Source organism: Pezoporus flaviventris, unplaced genomic scaffold, assembly GCF_033815535.1.
Source record: "Pezoporus flaviventris isolate CSIRO_AGI_PZ_B2104156 unplaced genomic scaffold, CSIRO_AGI_Pfla_v1 ptg000225l, whole genome shotgun sequence".
NCBI lineage: Eukaryota > Metazoa > Chordata > Aves > Psittaciformes > Psittacidae > Pezoporus > Pezoporus flaviventris.
In genome coordinates this window covers 26,775-46,699 of record NW_026892773.1, presented here as the reverse complement: position 1 = coordinate 46,699, position 19,925 = coordinate 26,775, and the positions used below count along the sequence as shown (strand labels likewise).

The 19,925-nt window shown below is 59.1% G+C and overlaps 2 protein-coding genes across 3 annotated transcripts; both read right to left on the bottom strand.

Moving 5' to 3' along the window:
* Positions 1-3,291: 3,291 nt before the first annotated feature.
* LY9 (lymphocyte antigen 9) lies at positions 3,292-8,513 on the bottom strand. Of its 2 annotated transcripts, XM_061442395.1 has the most exons (8): positions 8,420-8,513; positions 6,430-6,723; positions 6,088-6,348; positions 5,327-5,428; positions 5,109-5,153; positions 4,035-4,087; positions 3,619-3,708; positions 3,292-3,379 (listed from the first exon to the last, which is right to left on the bottom strand). In XM_061442395.1, the coding sequence occupies exons 1-8, from the start codon at positions 8,466-8,468 to the stop codon at positions 3,299-3,301; spliced, it is 975 nt and encodes a 324-aa protein (XP_061298379.1). In that variant the 5' UTR covers positions 8,469-8,513; the 3' UTR covers positions 3,292-3,298. The 2 variants fall into 2 exon arrangements, with proteins under 2 accessions (XP_061298379.1, XP_061298378.1); XM_061442394.1 differs by having other exon boundaries at positions 3,305-3,708.
* A 2,978-nt stretch (positions 8,514-11,491) lies between these two features.
* SLAMF1 (signaling lymphocytic activation molecule family member 1) lies at positions 11,492-17,193 on the bottom strand. The gene is made up of 7 exons (XM_061442381.1): positions 17,128-17,193; positions 14,426-14,752; positions 13,615-13,896; positions 12,794-12,907; positions 12,228-12,301; positions 11,667-11,828; positions 11,492-11,569 (listed from the first exon to the last, which is right to left on the bottom strand). Exons 1-7 carry the CDS (start codon positions 17,177-17,179, stop codon positions 11,513-11,515), a joined length of 1,068 nt encoding a protein of 355 aa, XP_061298365.1. The 5' UTR covers positions 17,180-17,193; the 3' UTR covers positions 11,492-11,512.
* Between the last annotated feature and the right edge of the window lie 2,732 nt (positions 17,194-19,925).

Below are 19,925 nucleotides of genomic sequence, written 5' to 3'. Positions count from 1 at the left end.
ACGCGATGCGGAGCAAAAGGGGGGCCCTCACCTTCCCCCTTGGTCCAGCGGTAGGTGAGGAAGAGCACGAGCAGAGCAACCCCCACGAAGATGGCCGGGGACCAGTACTTGATGGGAAGAGCTGATGCGCTTCCTAAGGGAAGAGATAAGGGATGCTGCCCGGCTGCTCGCAGATACCCAAAGGGATGCGGCAAGAGGTCTCTGTGGGGGATGCAGGACATTCCCAAGCTGCATCTTTGCCTTCCTCACGTGTTTTGTTGCCTGCAGCATCTCTCTGTGGCTGCACGGAGGTGGTGATGGGGTCCCTGCTCCAAGGAGGGGTTGGGGAGGCTGTTGGCCACGTCGTCAGCTCGTCCGTACCCGCAGCGGTTGCGTTGGGGTCTGTCGGCAGCTCGAGGCCGTCGTCACCGTGGCCTGCATCCTCTTTGAGGATGAGAGCTGGGAATGAGGGGCATCAACTGATGTCAACGCCTCCCCACACCCAAACTGCCCCTATGGAGCGGGAATGGGGCTGCACCGCCATGGTCCCACACCAGGAGCTCAGCCGGCACCGCAGCACCACGGCTTAGGGAGAGGCCTCAGGACAAAGGGATGCCAACGGGTCCGTGGCATCACCCTCCCACCACGGTCACACTGAGACAAACACCCCCTAAGGCAGAGGATGCTACCGGTGGCGTTGCCACGGTGGGTGCTGGCAAAGGCTTGTTGGAACTCATGAGGGCCACGCCACCAGCAGCATCCCACTGGTGCTGGGCAGCCGCCTGTGCTGCTCTGTGGTGGTGGAACGGGGTCCTCAAGCAACCCAGCCCATGGTGAGATGTGGACAAGCAAGGGGCCGGGTGGTCACCGAGCATCCCTGCCCCTTGGCCAGCAAAGGGATGGCCAGAGGGAGGAGGGAGCCCAGCGTGGGGATTTGGGGCCCAAATCAATGCTGGGAGAGCCCAGGAAACCCCAGTTCAGCCCCTGCACATGAGCCAGACCCCAGCCAGACCATAAAGCCATGGCCTGAGCCTTTCCCCCCATGCAATGTCCAGGGGAGCATCCTGCCCTGCTGCAAAGGGGCCCCTGAGCAGGCACCGTGGTCGCACACCCACTGCCTTCACATCGCCCCTTCCTCCTCCTCTTCCTCCTCGCCCAGCCCCATAGATGGAGGGAACCCCCCCGAGCCCCACTCACCAGCTCCGGAGCAGAGCACTGCCATGCAGAGCCAGCCCATCCCCACGCCTTGGGGCTCCATCCTCCCCTTCCACTGCTCCCTCTTGCAATGTCTTCCTTCCCCTTTCTGCCCCACCAACGGCTTCCTGTGAGCTCAAAGGTTCTGGCACTGAAATGGGGTGATTAATGGCCCGAAACCACCCCATGGAGGGGGGGGGGGGGCATTTTGGGGCTATGACCATCACAGGGGGCAGATCCCATGACAGGGGCAAAGCAGGAGGCGATGCTCCGGTGATGCTCCGGCTCCCTTTGGACCGGTCCCCGGTGCCATCATCGCTGGGTTAAGCCTCGTCCAGGCTGGGGATTGGAGTTACAAGGGCGAATTTGGTGCCACACGGCCGATGCACGGGTCGAATGCGTGATCCATGGGGTGTGTTTTGAATTGATCAGCGTGGAAGCTCAAACACCCATTGTGAAAAGGCGGAGAGCAAAGAAATCACTGCCAAAAATGGCCTGGTTTCACCTCAAACCGCGCGCAGACAGAAACTGAGCTCGGATGTGTCTGGCGTTTTTATTCCTGGAGGGCTCCCCTGTGCCAGGCACTTCCAAGAGATCTCCAGTTTCATCCCTGAATAATTTACTATCTGCACAGACGAGACAAAGAGCAGAGGGAAGCGGCTTCCCATTGTCTGGCAGCACCGGAAAACTGGTGCCAAGGTGGGAGCTGGGCTCCATTGCTGGCTCTGAGGGGGGGGGATTTGGGGAGCAGGGATTTGGGGTGCCCCGTGTCCTGCTCGCTGGGTATCCCAGGTCTGGGTGAAGCCACGCAGGCGCTGCTGCAGGGCAAGCATCCCGGTGGGATGCAGCCAGCAGCGTGCTGCGCAGCATCCCTGCATCTCTTGGGAAGCTGCTCTCCTCCTGAAGCTTCCATACAAACGCTTCACCCAAGAGTTAAACCTCATCTCCAAACCCATCAAAGCAGTGGAGTGGAACAGCATCAGCCACCTTCCTTGTCCTGTTTGCCCCCAGGCTGCATCATCTCCTGCCTATGGACCATGACAGCATCTCAGGGGACCACGAACCGCTTGCTGCTGGCACAGAGCGATGCTGAGCACGGTGCTGGGGGCTCTGAGGTCTGCAAGGTCCCCGGCAGGAGCAGGAGCACTGCAGAAGCAGCCAGAGCTGAAAGGGCAGCTCCCGGCTGAGTTTCCATCTTCAGCTTTGCACCACCAAGCGTTGTCCCTGCTTCCTTTCGGGTGAGCAATCGAATGAAGCTGCTGAAGTATTTGCCCCGTTGAGAAGTATAGGGCAAAGGAACAGGAAGAAAGGGGGCTAAGGGGCTCCTCAGCTCTTCCCGGCCTCCATTGGGAGGCTCCAAACTGCGAGGTGCTGCAGGGCGAATCCCAGGAGTCACAGAATCACACAAGCTTGGGATGGTTGGGGTTGGAAGGGAGCTTAAAGCTCATCTAAAGCCACGGGCAGGGACCCCTTCCACTGGAGCAGGATGCTCCAACCTGGCCTGGAGCACTGACAGGGATGGGGCAGCCACAGCTTCTCTGGGCACCCTGTGCCAGCGCCTCAGCACCCTCACAGGGAAGAGCTTCTGCCTAAGAGCTCAGCTCAGTCTCCCCTCGGGCAGGTTCAAGCCATTCCCCTTGGGAGCATCTTTGTGGCCCATCAGGAGCAGCAGATCCCGTCCTTGCACAGCCACAGCTCTGGATCATGGGGGGACCTGATGGCTCCCTACAGGTGCTGACAGGAGGGGCTGGGCTCTGCTCCCAAGGAACAAGGGATGGGACAAGAGGAGACGGCCTCAAGCTGCACCAGGGCAGGTTTAGGTGGAGCTGAGGAACAATTCCTGCCCCAGAGGGTGCTCAGGCATTGGAACAGGCTGCCCAGGGCCCTACCAGTGCTCACACCCCCCAAGTGCCATGGGGCAGTGGTGGCCTTGGCAGCGCTGGGAATGGTTTGGTTTAATGATCTTAAAGGTCTTTTCCAACCCAGTTGATCCCATGATGATCCCATGATGGTCCCATGATGATCCCATGATGATCCCATGATGATCCCATGATCCTTCTCCCCTCCAGAGAGGGTAGCAATGGGGGGAGCCCCGCACTCAGAGCAAACTGGAGTATTGCTCTCACTAGCTGACCAACGCGTAGAGGGTTTTCTCCTCCTGCCCCCAGCAGCCTGGCAGGCCCTTACCCATCTTCTCATCATCCGTCTGCAACCACAAAGGGACAAAAGCTTTGCTTGGGCTCACGGAACCCAATCCCTCCATTGGCAAGAGAGAGGGGACCCATGGGCTTGGTTTGATGCTCTGGAGCCCAGGAAAGCCCAGTGAGGACCCATCTGCTCCTGCCTGTGGGTCCAGGGGTTACATCTCTCTCCCTGGGGTCTTCCCCATCTCCTTGCTTGGGGCTGGAGCCCCTTTAGGGGAGATGGCCACGAGCCACGGCTCACCTGGGCTGTAGCCGGCGCCGTGGGAGGGGTGGGTTTGGAGGTCTCAGCGCCGGGGGTCGGTGTCGTCATGGAGCCCTCTTGCAGGTAGACCTGGGGGGAAAGGCTTTAAAAGGGGTTTCCAGGGCTCGGAGGCATCCCAAGGTGAGCCAAAGAAACCAGGTTCAGTGGGGCTGGGGACGGAGAGCCCGGTGATGCACTGGGACGTGCAGGCGGCTGCGGCCACGCTGGCTGCTCCTGGGGCAGCCCCAGCACCAGGTCCCCCATTCAAGTTCCCATAGGCTGAGGTTGTCCTTCCTCCCCACCCCATCCTGGCCCCCCAGGTCATCCCCATGCCATGCAGGGACCCCCCCACCCCACATCTGCATCCTGGTCCGGGCACGTACCCAGGGGATGGGGATGAACCTGCACAAACTCACCTGCTGGAAGGGGCCGACCTGGGCATACACCGTGGTGTACTCTGCTCTGGCCTCTGTGGGGAGAGAAGAGGGGAAGGTCAGCGAGGGAACAGGCTGCGGTGGATGGGAAGGGTGGGAATCCCGGTTTAAAGCAGGCCGAGAGGTGCTGGAGGGCGTTGCTGTGGGTCTGGGTGGAGGTGGAGCATCGCTTTGCATCCCGCTTTCTGCCCCACGGGAGGTGGGAGCAGGGCGCGTGCTTCCAGCTCAAAGGATGGCAGTGGAAGCGCGCGCCAGTGCAAACCAGCTCTTCCCATTCCAGTACAAGATCCCCGGCTGCTTTCAGAGGGCGAGATGCGTTTGTCTCTCCTTCAGACATTGCCACTATGGCAGCGTCAGCTCGTTCCATGGCCCAGCAGAGGACCCTTGAAACCCTTCATAGTCCCATTTGGGGGTCAAAATTCCTGTGTCCCTCATTGGCAGCACTGGAGGAAGAGCAACGCAGGGTTCAGGCAGGGCAGGGATTGCTGCGGGGAGATGCTTCGTGCGTAGTTCCCCATGGAAGAGCTGGATCTCAAGGGTTGGGTGGCAGGAGCCCATGGCCCCGGTGCTGAGTGCACCCCAACATCCAGGCGCAGGCAAAGAGGAGGCAGGAATCCCCCCGTTGGTGTGAGCTGATGGAAACAACCCTGTTTTCCAGGGATGGAAGGAAGAGGAGTCAGTGGGATCCGCGCGGGGCACCGGCCCCGTTGTAGCAGCGATGGGCTGCGTCGCAAAACAGCCCTGAGCATCCCGATGCTTTGGGGGGGTCTCATGGGTCTCCTTCGTGGAGGGCTGGCACCAAGTTTTCCAGCAGCAAACTGGGGAAGAGCAGAGCTTCAGCCTCGGGAGCATCGCTGGGGTCACCTCTTGGAGCTCACTTCCATGCATGCAGGGTGAGGGCGCGGGGAGGGTTGGGGTCCGCTCTGGTACCAAGCCCCAGCAGTGGATGATTTCCCCTCCTGATTTTCAATGCAGCCGGGTTGTTCCCACCAGGAAAAAAAAGGGGGATGGATGGAGGGAGGGAGGGAAGCGCCTGGGGCAGCCCCAGTGCCGTACCTGTGTTCACAGCCTCATCTGCAGGCAGATGGAAGATCCTCCAGCCTGCGGGAGAGCAACGCAGGGGTTCCTGTCAGCAGCAGCAGCAGCAGCAACAAGAGCAAACCCCACGGAGCATCCGCAGCTCCGGCATCTGCAGCCCTCCCCGGTGTCGGGGCCGTGATGGACTCCCATGGATGGGGCTCTCGGGTCCGCAGGCACCCGTGGGGTTTGCTCACCTTTGGGTTTACAGCAGAGCACGAGGATAACGGATGCTAAAAGCGCTCCGGATCCGACCACCGCTGCGGCCGCAATCACAGCCCTCCTGCTGGAGTGGGTGCCTGCAGAGAGAGCAAGGTCCGGTGGCAACATCCCGGAGTGGATCTGCCTCTTCCCGGCATCAGAGCGGGGGGGAAACGGGCACGGCCGTGCTTCAACGCCCTGCTGAGCCCTTCCCTGCTTCACAGGGACCCTCACTCCCTGGTCCAACATGGGAAAGAGGCGATGCGCTGCATGAGGATGGGTGATGCTGCAGGCAGAGCAGCGACGGGGACCCCGGCCCCAGCCCCTCCATGGCCACAGCTTTCCCCACTGACGTCCCTTTGCCTTCGGGGGTCCCCATGGGTGGGAAGAGCCCCGCTGGAAAGCGGAATGCGGAGCCAGGCTCCCCCCTGCACCCCTGCCGCTGCGCTGCAGGAATTGCTTTGTCGCTGCCATCCCAAAGCAGGGGGTGTTGAGGGGTCACCCGCTCCCCCCCCAAATCCCCCCCCCCGGGTGGCAAGGACGGGCTCGGGCACACTCAGACACCCAAGAGCCAGGCTGGGCACGGGCAGCTCGGGAGCTCGGTGGGAGGCTGGGCTGTGATTTCTGCAGCGTGGGGAGGGAAGAGAACAGGAGAGAGCTCAATGCCCGCGCTGGGCTGCGTGCACAGCTCGGGGGGCAGCGGAACCCCGAGGTGCAGGATAGGGCCCTTCCCCAGCCCCCTCTCCGTGCCCGGTACCCGCGCAGAGGGCCGCGGCCGAGCCGACGGTGATGTTGCGGCTGCTGACGGGGTTTTGAGCCGTGCACGTGAGGAGCGGCTCCTCGACGGGGGATTCCTCCACCAGCACCGCGGCCCCGGCGCTCCACGTGCTCCCCATGCTCCAGGCGTAGGAGACGTCGCCAGCGCCGGCGCCGTTGGCGGCGCAGAGCAGGGCGTAGCGGCAGACCCCGGCGGAGCAGTTCTGCCCGGTGCAGGTCACCGTGGGCTCTTCCAGCACCCCTGGGGGACATGGGGGGAGCCGTCAGAGCCCCCGTTGAGCGCAGAGCATAAAGCAAAGGGCCAACGGTGGAAGGTCCCTACCGTAAACGCGCAAAGTGAAGGCGGTTTTGGTGCCCGCGCTCTTCGCCGTGTAGGTGCCCGCGTCCTCCAGGCTCAGCCGGGAGATGCTGAGCGCGCTGCCGTTGCCGGGGAAGGCCAAGCGGGGCTTGAAGCTGTCGTCGAAGAAGGTGGCCTCCGGAGGGTCCCCGAAGCGCACGGTCACCACCACGTCGCCGTGGAAGCTCCAGGCGGCAGCTTCCCCCGCCGGGCTCTGGAGGTGGAAGGTGATGGAGCTGCCCACGGCGCCGATCAGCTCCGTGCCGCGGGTGCTGCGCGCTGCGGAGAGGAGCGGGGACAGGATGTGGGGAAGGGGCCTTGGGTGGAAAGGGCTCCTCATCGCCCGCTGCGACACCACGGACAGGCTGAGAGCCAGGGGCCGCAGGGCACAGCACCTCTGGTCCACTGCGGGTAACGTCATCGGATCACACTGCTTTGGGTTGAAGGGAGCTTGAGGCTCATCCAGCCCCACGGGCAGGGACCCCTTCCACTGGAGCAGGATGCTCCAACCTGGCCTGGAGCACTGACAGGGATGGGGCAGCCACAGCTTCTCTGGGCACCCTGTGCCAGCGCCTCAGCACCCTCACAGGGAAGAGCTTCTGCCTGAGAGCTCATCTCAATCTCCCCCCTCTGGCAGGTTAAAGCCATTCCCCTTGGCCTGTCCCTGCATCCCTTGTCCCAAGCCCCTCTCCAGGTTCCCTGTAGCCCCTTCAGGCACTGGAGCTGCTCTCAGGTCTCCCCTTCAGGAGCCTTCTCTTCTCCAGGCTGCCCCAGCCCAGCTCTCTCAGCCTGGCTCCATGGCAGAGCTGCTCCAGCCCTCGCAGCACCTCCACATCCCTCTGGTGCTGCTGCCCCGGAGCTGGATGCGGGATGCAGGGGGGGTCTCACAGAGCGCAGCAGAGGGGCAGGATCCCCCCCATAGCCCAGCAGATGAGAGGCTTTCTGGGCTGCAACCACACGAAGCATCTGGAGCACCCCTTGGGATAAGGATGCACGCTGCGTCGCTGATCCCGGAGCACCAAGGAGCCGGGGTGATGGCATTCATTAGGGGAATCCTTTGTGTTATAAAGGATCCGTTTGCCTCCGTGGTCCCACAGCGGGACTTGCGCTTTCACATCCCCCAAAGTGCTCGTGAAGCAGCTTCCCTTGCACGGAGGGGCTCAAGGGGCAGAGCCCCGAGGTGCAAAATGAAAGCGCAAGAAGCAGCTCAGCAAGGCTCCCCTTAGCACCAGCCCGCGAGGGCCAAGCTGAGCTCTAAGCAGGCAGAAAGGCTTCTCCACCCAGTGTGGAGCTGGTTCCCTCTTTCCCAAGAAGACTTCCCATCCCCAGTTTAAAGCCGCTGCTCCCTCGCGTGGGCTGGGGATGGAGGCTGCGTCCCCACTGCTTGGAAAGGGGACTGATCCTGGCTCGGGCAGGCAGCCGGAGCCCAGCGGTCCCACCTCACCCCAGGGCTCTGCATCTCCGGTTCCCAGAACAGGAGGCTCTGACCGCATGGCAGGAAAAGCTGCTCAGGCAGATAGAGCTGGAGGAAGCCCTGCTGAAGCAGTAGATAAGGACACTGCAGGGCTCATCCGGGGGTAAAACCCTCCCCAGGCCCATTTCCCATTGCTGAAAGGAGCCAGAGCGCATCCCCCCCTTCCAAACAGCCCCGAATTCCCCAGCAGAAACCCGCGGGAGCAGGGAGGACACAAAGAGAAGAACCCCTGAGCGGAGCGCATCCAACCCGGCACATCTGGCAGCAGCTGGATGGAGATGGACTGGAGCAGTCACTCGTTTGCACAGCAGAGCAAGGGGCCAGCACTGGGCCGTGATGGGCATCTTTCACCCTGGTTTGCCCAACATCCTCAGGACATCCCTGCGAGGATCCTTCACCATTGGTCCCAAGCATCCCTGCTCTCCCAGGAGTCCTTAAAACCAACCTAAACCTCCCCACGGGCCCTCCATTGCTGTGGGAGAAGGAGCACCTGGCACTTACTTGCTTGCTGAAGGACGAAGGCGAGGGTCAGGCACCAAAACCCATCCATCGACCCACGGCGAGTGGAGGGGAGCTCCCTGCACCCAGCATGTGCCCCAGCGTGCGGCAGCAAGAGGAAGATGTGAGCACACAGCCTCCCAATGCTGTATGGGTGGAGATAACTGCTTCACCCAATGGCTGGGACGTCGGAGACGTGGGGCTGATGGGCATGAGCGTAGAATAGACAGGGGATAAACACAGAACCCACAGTGGGTTGGGTTGGAAGGGACCTTGAAGCTCATGCAGCTCCAAAGCGGGGACCCCTTCCACTAGAGCAGGGTGCTCCAAGCCCCTGTGTCCAACCTGCCCTTGAACGCTGCAGCCACAGCATCTCCATTCAACCCATCCCAGTGTCCCACCACCCTCATGGGGAAGAGCTTCTGCCTAAGAGCTCATCTCCATCTCCCCTCTGGCAGGTTCAAGCCATTCCCCTCGGCCTGTCTGTCTCCATTCCTTGTCCATAGCCCCTCTCCAGGCTTCTTGCAGCCCCTTTGGGCACTGGAAGGAATCCCAATGAAAACTTCATCCGAAAAGCTCCACTTCCAAGCAAAGAGGAGCGTGGCATCTGGGACAAAGAGCAGCACCACGGCTCCGTGTGAGAAGCAGCCCAGCTCCTCTGCAGGAACCAGCCTGGAGAGGTGCAGCATGGAACCCATCACCCACAAGCACGCTGGTGCCATGGACCAGTGTCACCAGGGCATGCTCCATGAGGGATGCTGTGACACTGGGGATGGGCTCCTCTTGTGGGCTAAGGCACAAAGCGACACCCAGGGGATGGACCACCTTGGAACCCCCTTTGTCTCCTCCAACCATCCGAAGGGAGCCAGCATCCCTGTGGCACCGTGGCTCAATGCCACCCATTGGCACCATCAGCACTGTCACTGGAACCCTTCCCCATCCCGAGCATCCCATGCCAGCGGTTGGATGCCCCATCACGGGGTGCTCCATCACCCTGCAAGGAGCAGCACCGGGCTAAATCCTGCACCAAGCACCAGGCACGGGATGTGAGGTTTTACCCCCTTTTAGAGTCACAAACCTTGCCCCTCTGCGGTCCTGCCCGGGATCCTGGTGAAGCTGCTGCTTTGGAGGCTTTTCCAAGGAAGCAGCTCAGCTGATGCGCTGGAGCAGCCCGTGACACACTCGTCCAGCAACCCTTTCCAAAAGGCTTTCCCATACGTTTATTTCCCTTTCCCGTAGGCAGCAGTGAGCTGCGGGCCCTTGGGATTATAAAATAGCTCGGATTTGGGATGATTTGACAGCCGCTGTCCTGCATCCAGGCCCCCTCCAGCATCGCCGGGGGATTGCTGCAGGGAATGCGGGCTCTGCTGCGGGCAGGGGAGGCTTCAAGTTCAGCTTTCAAAGGTCTTGGGAAAGAGGGCCCGGAAAACCCTTGCCTGTCCCTACAGGGAGCAGTGGGAAGGGATGGGGATGGAGAAGGGGGCAGAGGCATTGCCCAAGCAGGGGCACGAGTGTGCCCAGTGCGGGAGCCAGGCTGAGCTCAGCCTCCGGGGTACAGCAAAGTCTGCTGCAGCAGGAACCCGGCGGTGTCAGAGCTGCTTCTGCAACAGAAGTTGAATGAAAATCACTTCTGGTCATAGGAGAAACAGTTCTGGTCATAGAAAAATCACTTCTGGTCATAGGAGAAACAGTTCTGGTCATAGAAAAGTCACTTTGGTCATAGAAAAATCACTTCTGGTCATAGGAGAAACAGTTCTGGTCATAGAAAAATCACTTCTGGTCATAGGAGAAACAGTTCTGGTCATAGAAAAGTCACTTTGGTCATAGAAAAATCATTTCTGGTCATAGGAAAAACAGTTCTGGTCATAGAAAAATCACTTTGGTCATAGAAAAATCACTTCTGATCATAGGAGAAACAGTTCTGGTCATAGAAAAATCACTTTGGTCATAGAAAAATCATTTCTGGTCATAGGAAAAACAGTTCTGGTCATAGAAAAAACAGTTCTGGTCATAGAAAAATCACTTCTGGTCATAGAAAAATCACTTCTGGTCATAGGAGAAACAGTTCTGGTCATAGAAAAAACACTTTGGTCATAGAAAAATCACTTCTGGTCATAGGAGAAACAGTTCTGGTCATAGAAAAATCACTTTGGTCACAGAAAAATCACTTCTGGTCATAGAAAAATCACTTCTGGTCATAGGAAAAACAGTTCTGGTCATAGAAAAAACAGTTCTGGTCATAGAAAAATCACTTCTGGTCATAGAAGAAACAGTTCTGGTCATAGAAAAATCACTTCTGGTCATAGAAGAAACAGTTCTGGTCATAGGAAAAACACTTCTGGTCATAGGAAAAACAGTTCTGGTCATAGAAAAATCACTTCTGGTCATAGAAAAAATACTTCTGGTCATAGAAAAATCACTTCTGGTCATAGAAAAAACAGTTCTGGTCATAGAAAAATCACTTTGGCTATAGAAAAATCACTTCTGGTCATAGGAGAAACAGTTCTGGTCATAGAAAAATCACTTTGGTTGTAGAAAAATCACTTCTGGTCATAAGAAAAACAGTTCTGGTCATAGAAAAACCACTTTGGTTGTAGAAAAATCGGTTCTGATCATAGGAAAATAATTTCTGGTCATAGCAAACTCACTGGGGTTACAGCCCATAGCCAAGCCGGGTTACAGCAACCTCCCCCCGGGTCCAGCCCGCTGCTGTTGAGCTCGCATCGCCGGTACCACGGGCTGGGGCTCCCCCTAGTGAAGCCCGTGGGGCAGAGGGATGAGGTTGGGGGGCAGACCAGCCCCACGCTTCCCGGTGCTGCTGTACGGAGCTGAGGGGCTGGAGCCTTCCCCTCCGAGGAGCCGATTCCATCTGTGGCTGCATCCAGAGCCCTTCCACCCCTCCCCGCGCTCCAGGGTCTTCCCTTAACCATAACCCAAGGAGGTTTGGTGCCTGCCTTCATCCAGCCCTGCTCTTTGCCGTCCCTCCCCTCCACATGGCAGCCCCAGCTCGGCCGCAGTCCCATAGGGATGGGGAGGGTTTCCTCAAGCCGGGAATGTGATGCTGGTGTCCCTGGAGCAGAGGCTGCCTGCAGAGGCTCAGGCCGTGGGCATCATCACGCTGGCATAAACGGTCGTGGGCTCCTTGATGGGGCTCTGCAGCGAGAAGCAGGGAAGCAAAAGAGGGGCCTGAGCTGGGGGGCAGATGTGGGTCAGCCCATGGGGATGCCCACGGGGGCAGAACCACCCTTACCTGTACGAGGTGGCCCTGCAGGGTGTGGGGCTGTGCCGGGGGGTCCCGTGGGGCACAAGGGGCTGCGCTGGGGACCAGTGCCGTGTCCAGGGGCTGGCTGGTGGCTGTGGTGTAGATGGTGATGCAGGAGGGGGGCTCGGTGATGGGGGCTCCTTTCTGCCTCTGCACAGAGAGCAAAGGGTGAGCAGCGGCGCAGAGCTCACCGTGGGGACCCTTCCCTCCCTCTGCCCCCCATGGACCCACCGTTTCCTCCCCACTTCCTGCTGGGTTTTGGGGAGCAGTGGGTCCAAAACCCGCGGTCTGTCCCCAGAGCCACCCTGAGGTGCTGGGGGCTGCAGCACCCAACCTCATTCCCAGCAGTTCCTGCATTAAGGGGGATGAGGCAGAAGCCTCCCCATCCTCTCCCTCCCCGGTCGCAGGGCTGCGTTAGCACCCATTCATAGGGTGCTGCAGCCCAACCAAGAGGCACCCAACAGCGAGCTGGGGGCTTTGGGTGCTGCTGCCCCCACCCAAGGAACCCCACCAGGGTCCCATCCCTAAGGAGCAGTGGCCGGGGCTCACCTGCCTCCGCTGCACCTGGGAGTAGATGGTGTGCACTGCGCTGTCCTCGGGGGGGGCTGAGCCCCCCTGCCCGCCTGCAGGGGATGGGGAAGTCACTGAGGGGGGGCTCAGGTGTCACCTCCCTGCTCCTGCACCCCGAGAGCTCCTTGGGCAGGGCTCCTGCCTCGGATCCCATCTGCATCCCCCCTCGCGCAGGTTAAAGCCGTTCCCCTCCATCCAGCCCCTCTCCAGGCTTCCTGCAGCCCCTTCAGGCACCGGAGCTGCCCCAAGGGCTCCCCTTAGACCCATAGAATGGTTTGGGTTGGAAAGGACCTTAAGATCATGCAGTTCCAAGCCCCCTGCCATGGGCACCCTTAAGGAACCTTCGCTTTGCTCCTTCCCAGGCTGCCCTTAGGATCACAGAACCACCCGGGTTGGAAAAGACGTTTAGGATGGAGTCCAACTCTTCCCAAGCGCAGCACCAACCCAGGACACCGCAGATCCATAGGGACCAACCCCTCGCTCCATTCCTGTCCCTCCACCAGGCTCACCCCAAGCACGGAGCCTCGGGCACCCCCGGCACTCACCCCCGGCCTTGGCCACACGGGCAACCACGAGGGCCCCGATGAGCATCACTGCACCCATGGGCACCACCACCACCACCACGAGCAGGAGACCCTGCGGCCCCGGCCCGGCACTGCCTGCAATGGGGCGGGGGAGAAGAGAGGGGATGGGATCAGCCACAGGCCCCACAGCACCCAGAGCCGAGCAGGATGTGCCGCTAAAAGCCTTTTTGTCACCTCGTTTTGGACCGTTTAACTCGGCAGAACAGGAAACAAGGGGCAGGAAACGCTTCTCTCGAGCAGAGCATCCTTTAATCGCCTCCAGGCTGCCCCGAGCAGCAAAGAACCTGCTGCAGGTGCCATCGGGGCCAGATACAGCCCTAAGGATGCCCCCAGTGCCTGTGGGGGGGGCAGCCCCATGGCACTGCAGGGTGTAAAAGCCCTGTAAAGGACAGAGCCGTGCAGCTCCAGCCTTGCTCCTGGACCACCAACGGGTCCCATCGCACAGGGGCGCAAGGGGGTTTGGGGCAAGGAGGGCTGAGGAACAAGCCCCACATGCCCCTGGAACGCCTCGTTTCAGCATCTCCCTGTTCCGAGGGTCCCATAGGGCTGCAGCACGAGGTCACCTTTGGGTGCCATCACAAGGGAAGCCCCATGGGAGGCAGCGTGACTTGGCCCCAAGAGCCCGCGGAGGGGAAGCTGCCCCTGAGCGGGTTCTGCTCCCCAGGCCCGGAACCTCCCCGTCCTTCCCCTTCCGAAGCAGCCCCAAAAGGCTCCTTCGGGGCTGCCTAAAGCAAGAGCCCAGCAAAGCAAGGCCAGGAGCAGGGGCAGCGCTGGGGACTCACCCGCTCGCTGCTGGCGGCACCGGGAGGAGCGGAAGGCGACGCTGCGGGTGCTGACGGGGTTGCTGGCGGTGCAGGAGCAGGAGATGCTGGAGCTGTGCAGGGGCAGGGTGAGGTGCAGGAGGCTGCTGTTGCGGGAGCAGGGCCCCGAGGCGATGGCGTCGGCGCTGCCCCAGCTGTAGGCGATGCTGTCCCCTCGCTCCGCAGCGCAGTCGAGGGTGATGCTGCAGGTGCCGTTGGCCAGCACCCAGCTGAGGATCTGGATGCTGGGGGGGGACACAGGCTCTGCAGAGAGGGAGGGAAGGGGCGGTTGTTGTGCCTGGGAAACCCAAACGGCTTCGAATCCGTAGAATCATGGAATAATTTGGGTTGGAAAGGAGCTCGGGATCATCCAGTTCCAACCCCCTGCCATGGGCAGGGACACCTCACACTAAATCTCACTTGAGGCTTCGTCCAACCTGGCCTTGAACACCGCCAGGGATGGAGCATTCACAACCTCCCTGGGCAACCCATTCCAGTGCCTCAGCACCCTCACAGGGAAGAATTTCCTCCTTAGATCCAATCTAAACTTCCCCTGTTTCAGTTTGAACCCGTTACCCCTTGTCCTGTCACTGCAGTCCCTAATGAAGAGCCCCTCCCCAGCATCCCTATAGGGGATCCCCATAGGGACCGCTCTAAGCTGCGAAGAGCATCAGAGAGGGATGCACCAGATGCTCCCGGCAGCCCCTCGACATCAGGGTGGGCATCTCCCCCCCAACCCCGCCTGCCCCCCGGCGCTGTGGGGAAGCCGGCATCACCCAGCCCCACTGCTCACCATAGACCTCCAGCTGTATCCGCCAGACCTTCTCCTCGGGCCCCTTGCTCACGCTGTACTCGTAGAGCTGCCCGTCCTGCCGGCTGGTGTTCAGGATCTCCAGGGAGAAATCCAGCTCGTGGAAGCGGGCTCGGTCCCGCACGTAGTTGGTGTGGGTCCCGTCCGCGTACTTGAGCAGGATCAGCTTCCGCTGTGGGTCCTCGGTGTCCCGCTTCCAGAGCCCAGCTCCGAAGCGCAGGGTGAGGGCCCGGAGCTCCGGGGGGATCCGCAGCATCGTCGCCTGGCCCAGGGTACCCAGCACCGTTTCCTTCACCCCATGGACCCTGCCTGTGGGGAGGAGCAGAGGGGAGAGAAGGGATGGGGCAGGCAGGGGGGCAGAGCCAGCGCTGCCCCAGCCCAGCCCCGCGGGGCCATAGGAGAGGGGAATCAATGGTCGGGTCGGGAAAGGGCTCGGAGCTCATCCAGTCCGACCATCGCCACCGCTGCCCCATGGCACTGGTGGGAGCAATACTCCAGTTTGTAGTGTGGGGGCTCCCCCCATTGCTACCCTGTCCGGAGGGGAGAAGGATCATGGGATCATCATGGGATCATCATGGGATCATCATGGGATCATCATGGGCTCATCATGGGGTCATCATGGGCTCATCTTGGGATCATCATGGGGTCATCATGGGATCATCATGGGATCATCATGGGATCATCATGGGATCATCATGGGATCATCATGGGCTCATCATGGGGTCATCATGGGCTCATCTTGGGATCATCATGGGGTCATCATGGGATCATCATGGGATCATCATGGGCTCATCTTGGGATCATCATGGGATCATCATGGGGTCATCATGGGATCATCATGGGATCATCATGGGATCATCATGGGCTCATCTTGGGATCATCATGGGATCATCATGGGGTCATCATGGGATCATCATGGGATCATCATGGGATCATCATGGGATCATCATGGGATCATCATGGGATCATCATGGGATCATCATGGGGTCATTATGGGATCACCATGGGATCATCATGGCAGGGATGCCCCACACGAGACCCTGTCACCTCGGGTGCTGTCATGGGGCTGCAGGGACACAGTGTCCCTGGGCCAGCAGATCCCATTCATCCAGGACACCATCAGCTGCAGGACTCCATCATCCCTAGGACACCGTCACCCCTGGGCCCCCATTACCCCAGGACACCATCAGCTCAGGACACCATCATCCCTAGGACATCATCATCATACCCCATCCATCCAACCCCATACCCCATCCATCCAACCCCATTCAACCCCATCCATCCATACCCCATCCATACCCCATCCATCCAACCCCATCCATCCAACCTCATCCATACCCCCTCCATCCAACCCCATCCATCCATACCCCATCCATACCCCATCCATCCAACCCCATCCATACCCCACCCATACACCATCCATCCAACCCCATCCATGCAACCCCATCCATCCATACACCATCCATCCAACCCCATCCATCCATACACCATCCATCCAACCCCATCCATGCAACCCCATCCATCCATACACCATCCATCAAACCCCATCCATCCATACCCCATCCATCCAACCCCATTCAACCCCATCCATCCATACCCCACCCATACCCCATCCATCCAACCCCATCCATCCAACCCCATCCATACCCCATCCATCCAACCCCATCCATCCAACCCCATCCACCAAACCCCATCCATACCCCATCCATCCAACCCCATACCCCATCCATCCAACCCCATACCCCATTAATCCAACCCCATCCATCCAACCTCATCCATCCAACCTCATCCACACCCCATTTATCCAACCCCATCCATCCAACCCCATCCAACCCCATCCATCCAACCCCATCCATCAAACCCCATCCAACCCCATCCATCCATACCCCATCCATCCAACCCCATCCAACCCCATCCATCCAACCCCATCCATCCAACCCCATACCCCATCCATCCAACCTCATCCAACCCCATCCATCCAACCCCATCCATCCAACCCCATACCCCATCCATCCAACCCCATCCATCCAACCCCATACCCCATCCATCCAACCTCATCCAACCCCATCCATCCAACCCCATCCATCCAACCCCATTCAACCCCATCCATCCATACCCCACCCATACCCCATCCATGCAACCCCATCCATCCAACCCCATCCATACCCCATCCATCCAACCCCATCCACCCAACCCCATCCACCAAACCCCATCCATACCCCATCCATCCAACCCCATACCCCATCCATCCAACCCCATACCCCATTAATCCAACCCCATCCATCCAACCTCATCCATCCAACCTCATCCACACCCCATCCATCCAACCCCATCCATCCAACTTCATCCAACCCCATCCATCCAACCCCATCCATCCAACCCCATCCATCAAACCCCATCCAACCCCATCCATCCATACCCCATCCATCCAACCCCATCCAACCCCATCCATCCAACCCCATCCATCCAACCCCATACCCCATCCATCCAACCCCATCCATCCAACCCCATACCCCATCCATCCAACCCCATCCAACCCCATCCATCCATACCCCACCCATACCCCACCCACACCCCATCCAACCCCATCCATCCATACCCCACCCATACCCCACCCACACCCCATCCAACCCCATCCATCCAACCCCATCCAACCCCATCCATCCGACCCCATCCCTCCGTACCCCAAGGGCAGCCCAGAGTCACCAGCAGGCAGAGCCGCAGCGCCCACCCCATGCCTCTGGTCCTGACCCGGCCTTGATCTCCGCTGCCCCACAGCCGCCCTCCAAGGCGAGCCCCGCCACGGGCCCCGTGCTTCCTGTTTGGGGTGAAAACGGCTTCTTTTTGTCTTCCGTGGAAAGTATTCAAAGCAGAACGGGGAAGGCTGCACGGGGGCCGGGCTGCGGGAGGAAGCGGAGCAATGAACCCAGCAGCATCCTCCGGCTGCAGCCTTCAGCCCTGCAGGAGGAGGAAGGAGCCAGCACTGAGAGCATCGGGGTACCGGAGCAGTGGGGCAGAGCCTGCATCCCAACAATGAGAGCATCGGGGTACCGGAGCAGTGGGGCAGAGCCTGCATCCCAACAATGAGAGCATCGGGGTACCGGAGCAGTGGGGCAGAGCCTGCATCCCAACAATGAGAGCATCGGGGTACCGGAGCAGTGGGGCAGAGCCTGCATCCCAACAATGAGAGCATCGGGGTACCGGAGCAGTGGGGCAGAGCCTGCATCCCAACAATGAGAGCATCGGGGTACAGGAGCAGTGGGGCAGAGCCTGCATCCCAACAATGAGAGCATCGGGGTACAGAGCAGTGGGGCAGAGCCTGCATCCCAACAATGAGAGCATCGGGGTACAGGAGCAGTGGGGCAGAGCCTGCATCCCAGCACTGAGAGCATCGGGGTACCAGAGCAGTGGGGCAGAGCCTGCATCCCAACAATGAGAGCATCGGGGTACCAGAGCAGTGGGGCAGAGCCTGCATCCCAGCACTGAGAGCATCGGGGTACCGGAGCAGTGGGGCAGAGCACCCAATTCCTCCAATTTGGGGCCAAAATCCTCCTTTTTAGCCCCAAAATTCCTATTTTCATGCCAAATCCCTCCAGTTTTTGTCAAATTTCTCCAGATTTGGGTCAAATTCCTCCCGTTTGGGTCAAATTCTTCCTTTTTTAGGGCCAAAATCTGTCTCAAGAGGCTGCAATTCCACAAATTCCACCCAAATTCCTAATTTTTAGGCCCAAATTTCTCCTTTTTAGCACCAAATACCTCCAATTTTGGCCAAAATCCTCCTTTTTAGCCCCCAAATTCATATTTTCAGGCCTAACTCCTCCAGGTTTGGGTCAAATTCTGCCAGTTTGGGTCAAATTCATCCTTTTTAGGTCAAAAATCTATCTCAAGAGGCTGAAATTCCCCAAATTTCACCCAAATTCTTCCTTTTTAGGCCCAAATTTCTCCTTTTTAGCACAAAATTCCACCAATTTTGGGCCAAAAGCCTCCTTTTTAACTCCCAAAATTTCTATTTTCAGGCCAAATTCCTCCAATTTTTGTCAAATTCCTCCAGTTTTGGGTCAAGTTCTTCCTTTTCTGGCCAAAATCTGTCTCAAGAGGCTGAAATTCCCCAAATTTCACCCAAATTCCTCCTTTTTAGCACCAAATTCCTCCAATTTTGGCCAAAATCCTCCTTTTTAGCGCCCAAATTCCTATTTTCAGGCCTAACTCCTCCAGTTTTGGGTCAAATTCCTCCCATTTGGGTCAAATTCTTCCTTTTTCAGGCCAAAATCTGTCTCAAGAGGCTGAAATTCCCCAAATTGCACCCAAATTCCTACTTTTAGCACCCAATTCCTCCGATTTTGGGCCAAAACCCTGCTTTTTAACCCCAAAATTCCCATTTTCAGGCCGAATTCCTCCAGGTTTGGGTCAAATTCCTCCTTTTGGGGTCAAATTCCTCCTTTTGGGGTTAAATTCCTCCTTTTGGGGGTCAAATTCCTCCATTTTGGGTCAAATTCCTCCTTTTTGGGGTCAAATTCCTCCATTTTGGGTCAAATTCCTCCTTTTTGGGGTCAAATTCCTCCATTTTGGGTCAAATTCCTCCTTTTGGGGTCAAATTCCTCCTTTTGGGGTCAAATTCCTCCATTTTGGGTCAAATTCCTCCTTTTGGGGTCAAATTCCTCCTTTTGGGGTCAAATTCCTCCATTTTGGGTCAAATTCCTCCATTTTGGGTCAAATTCCTCCTTTTTCAGGCCAAAATCTGCCTGGAGAGGCTGAAATTCCCCAAATTCCCCCCAAATTCCCCCATTTTAGGGCTGATTTTGGGATGAATTCCACAGTTTTAGGAGCAAAAATGTCCCTTCCCCCCATCCCCCCATCCCCCCCCTCCCCCCCCGCCTCCTCCCCCCCCCGTGGGAATGTGTCACCTCTTGCAGAAACAAAGTGGGTCCCACGTGTGGGGCCGGGTGCCAGGGCCCTGCCCCATAGCGCGGCCCCACAGCGGCGCCAGGCCGGGGGGGCGGGGGGAGATAACGGGGCCTGATAGAGGAGCCGCCTGTCAGCGCCCCACAAGTGCCGGGACACGAGCCAGGCCCACGGAGCCTGCCCCATAGAGGGCCCCCCCCTGCCAGGGGAAGAGGGGGTTCTGCCCCATAGATGGGGCCCACATATGGGGACCCCCATGTTCTGCCCCATAGAGGAACCAGAGGGAGGGGAAATGGGGGTTCTGCCCCATAGATGCTCCCCACAGACTGCAGACCCACTTGTCCTGCCCCATAGATTGGCCCCACACATCAGAACCCCCATGTCCTGCCCCATAGAGGCACCAGAGGGAGGGGAAATGTGGGTTCTGCCCCATAGATGCTCCCCATAGACTGCAGACCCACTTGTCCTGCCACATAGATGGGCTCCACACATGGGGACCCTCATGTCCTGCCCTATAGATGCCCCATAGCAACGGTCATGGGGGTTCTGCCCCATAGATTCCCCCCCACAGACTGCAGAC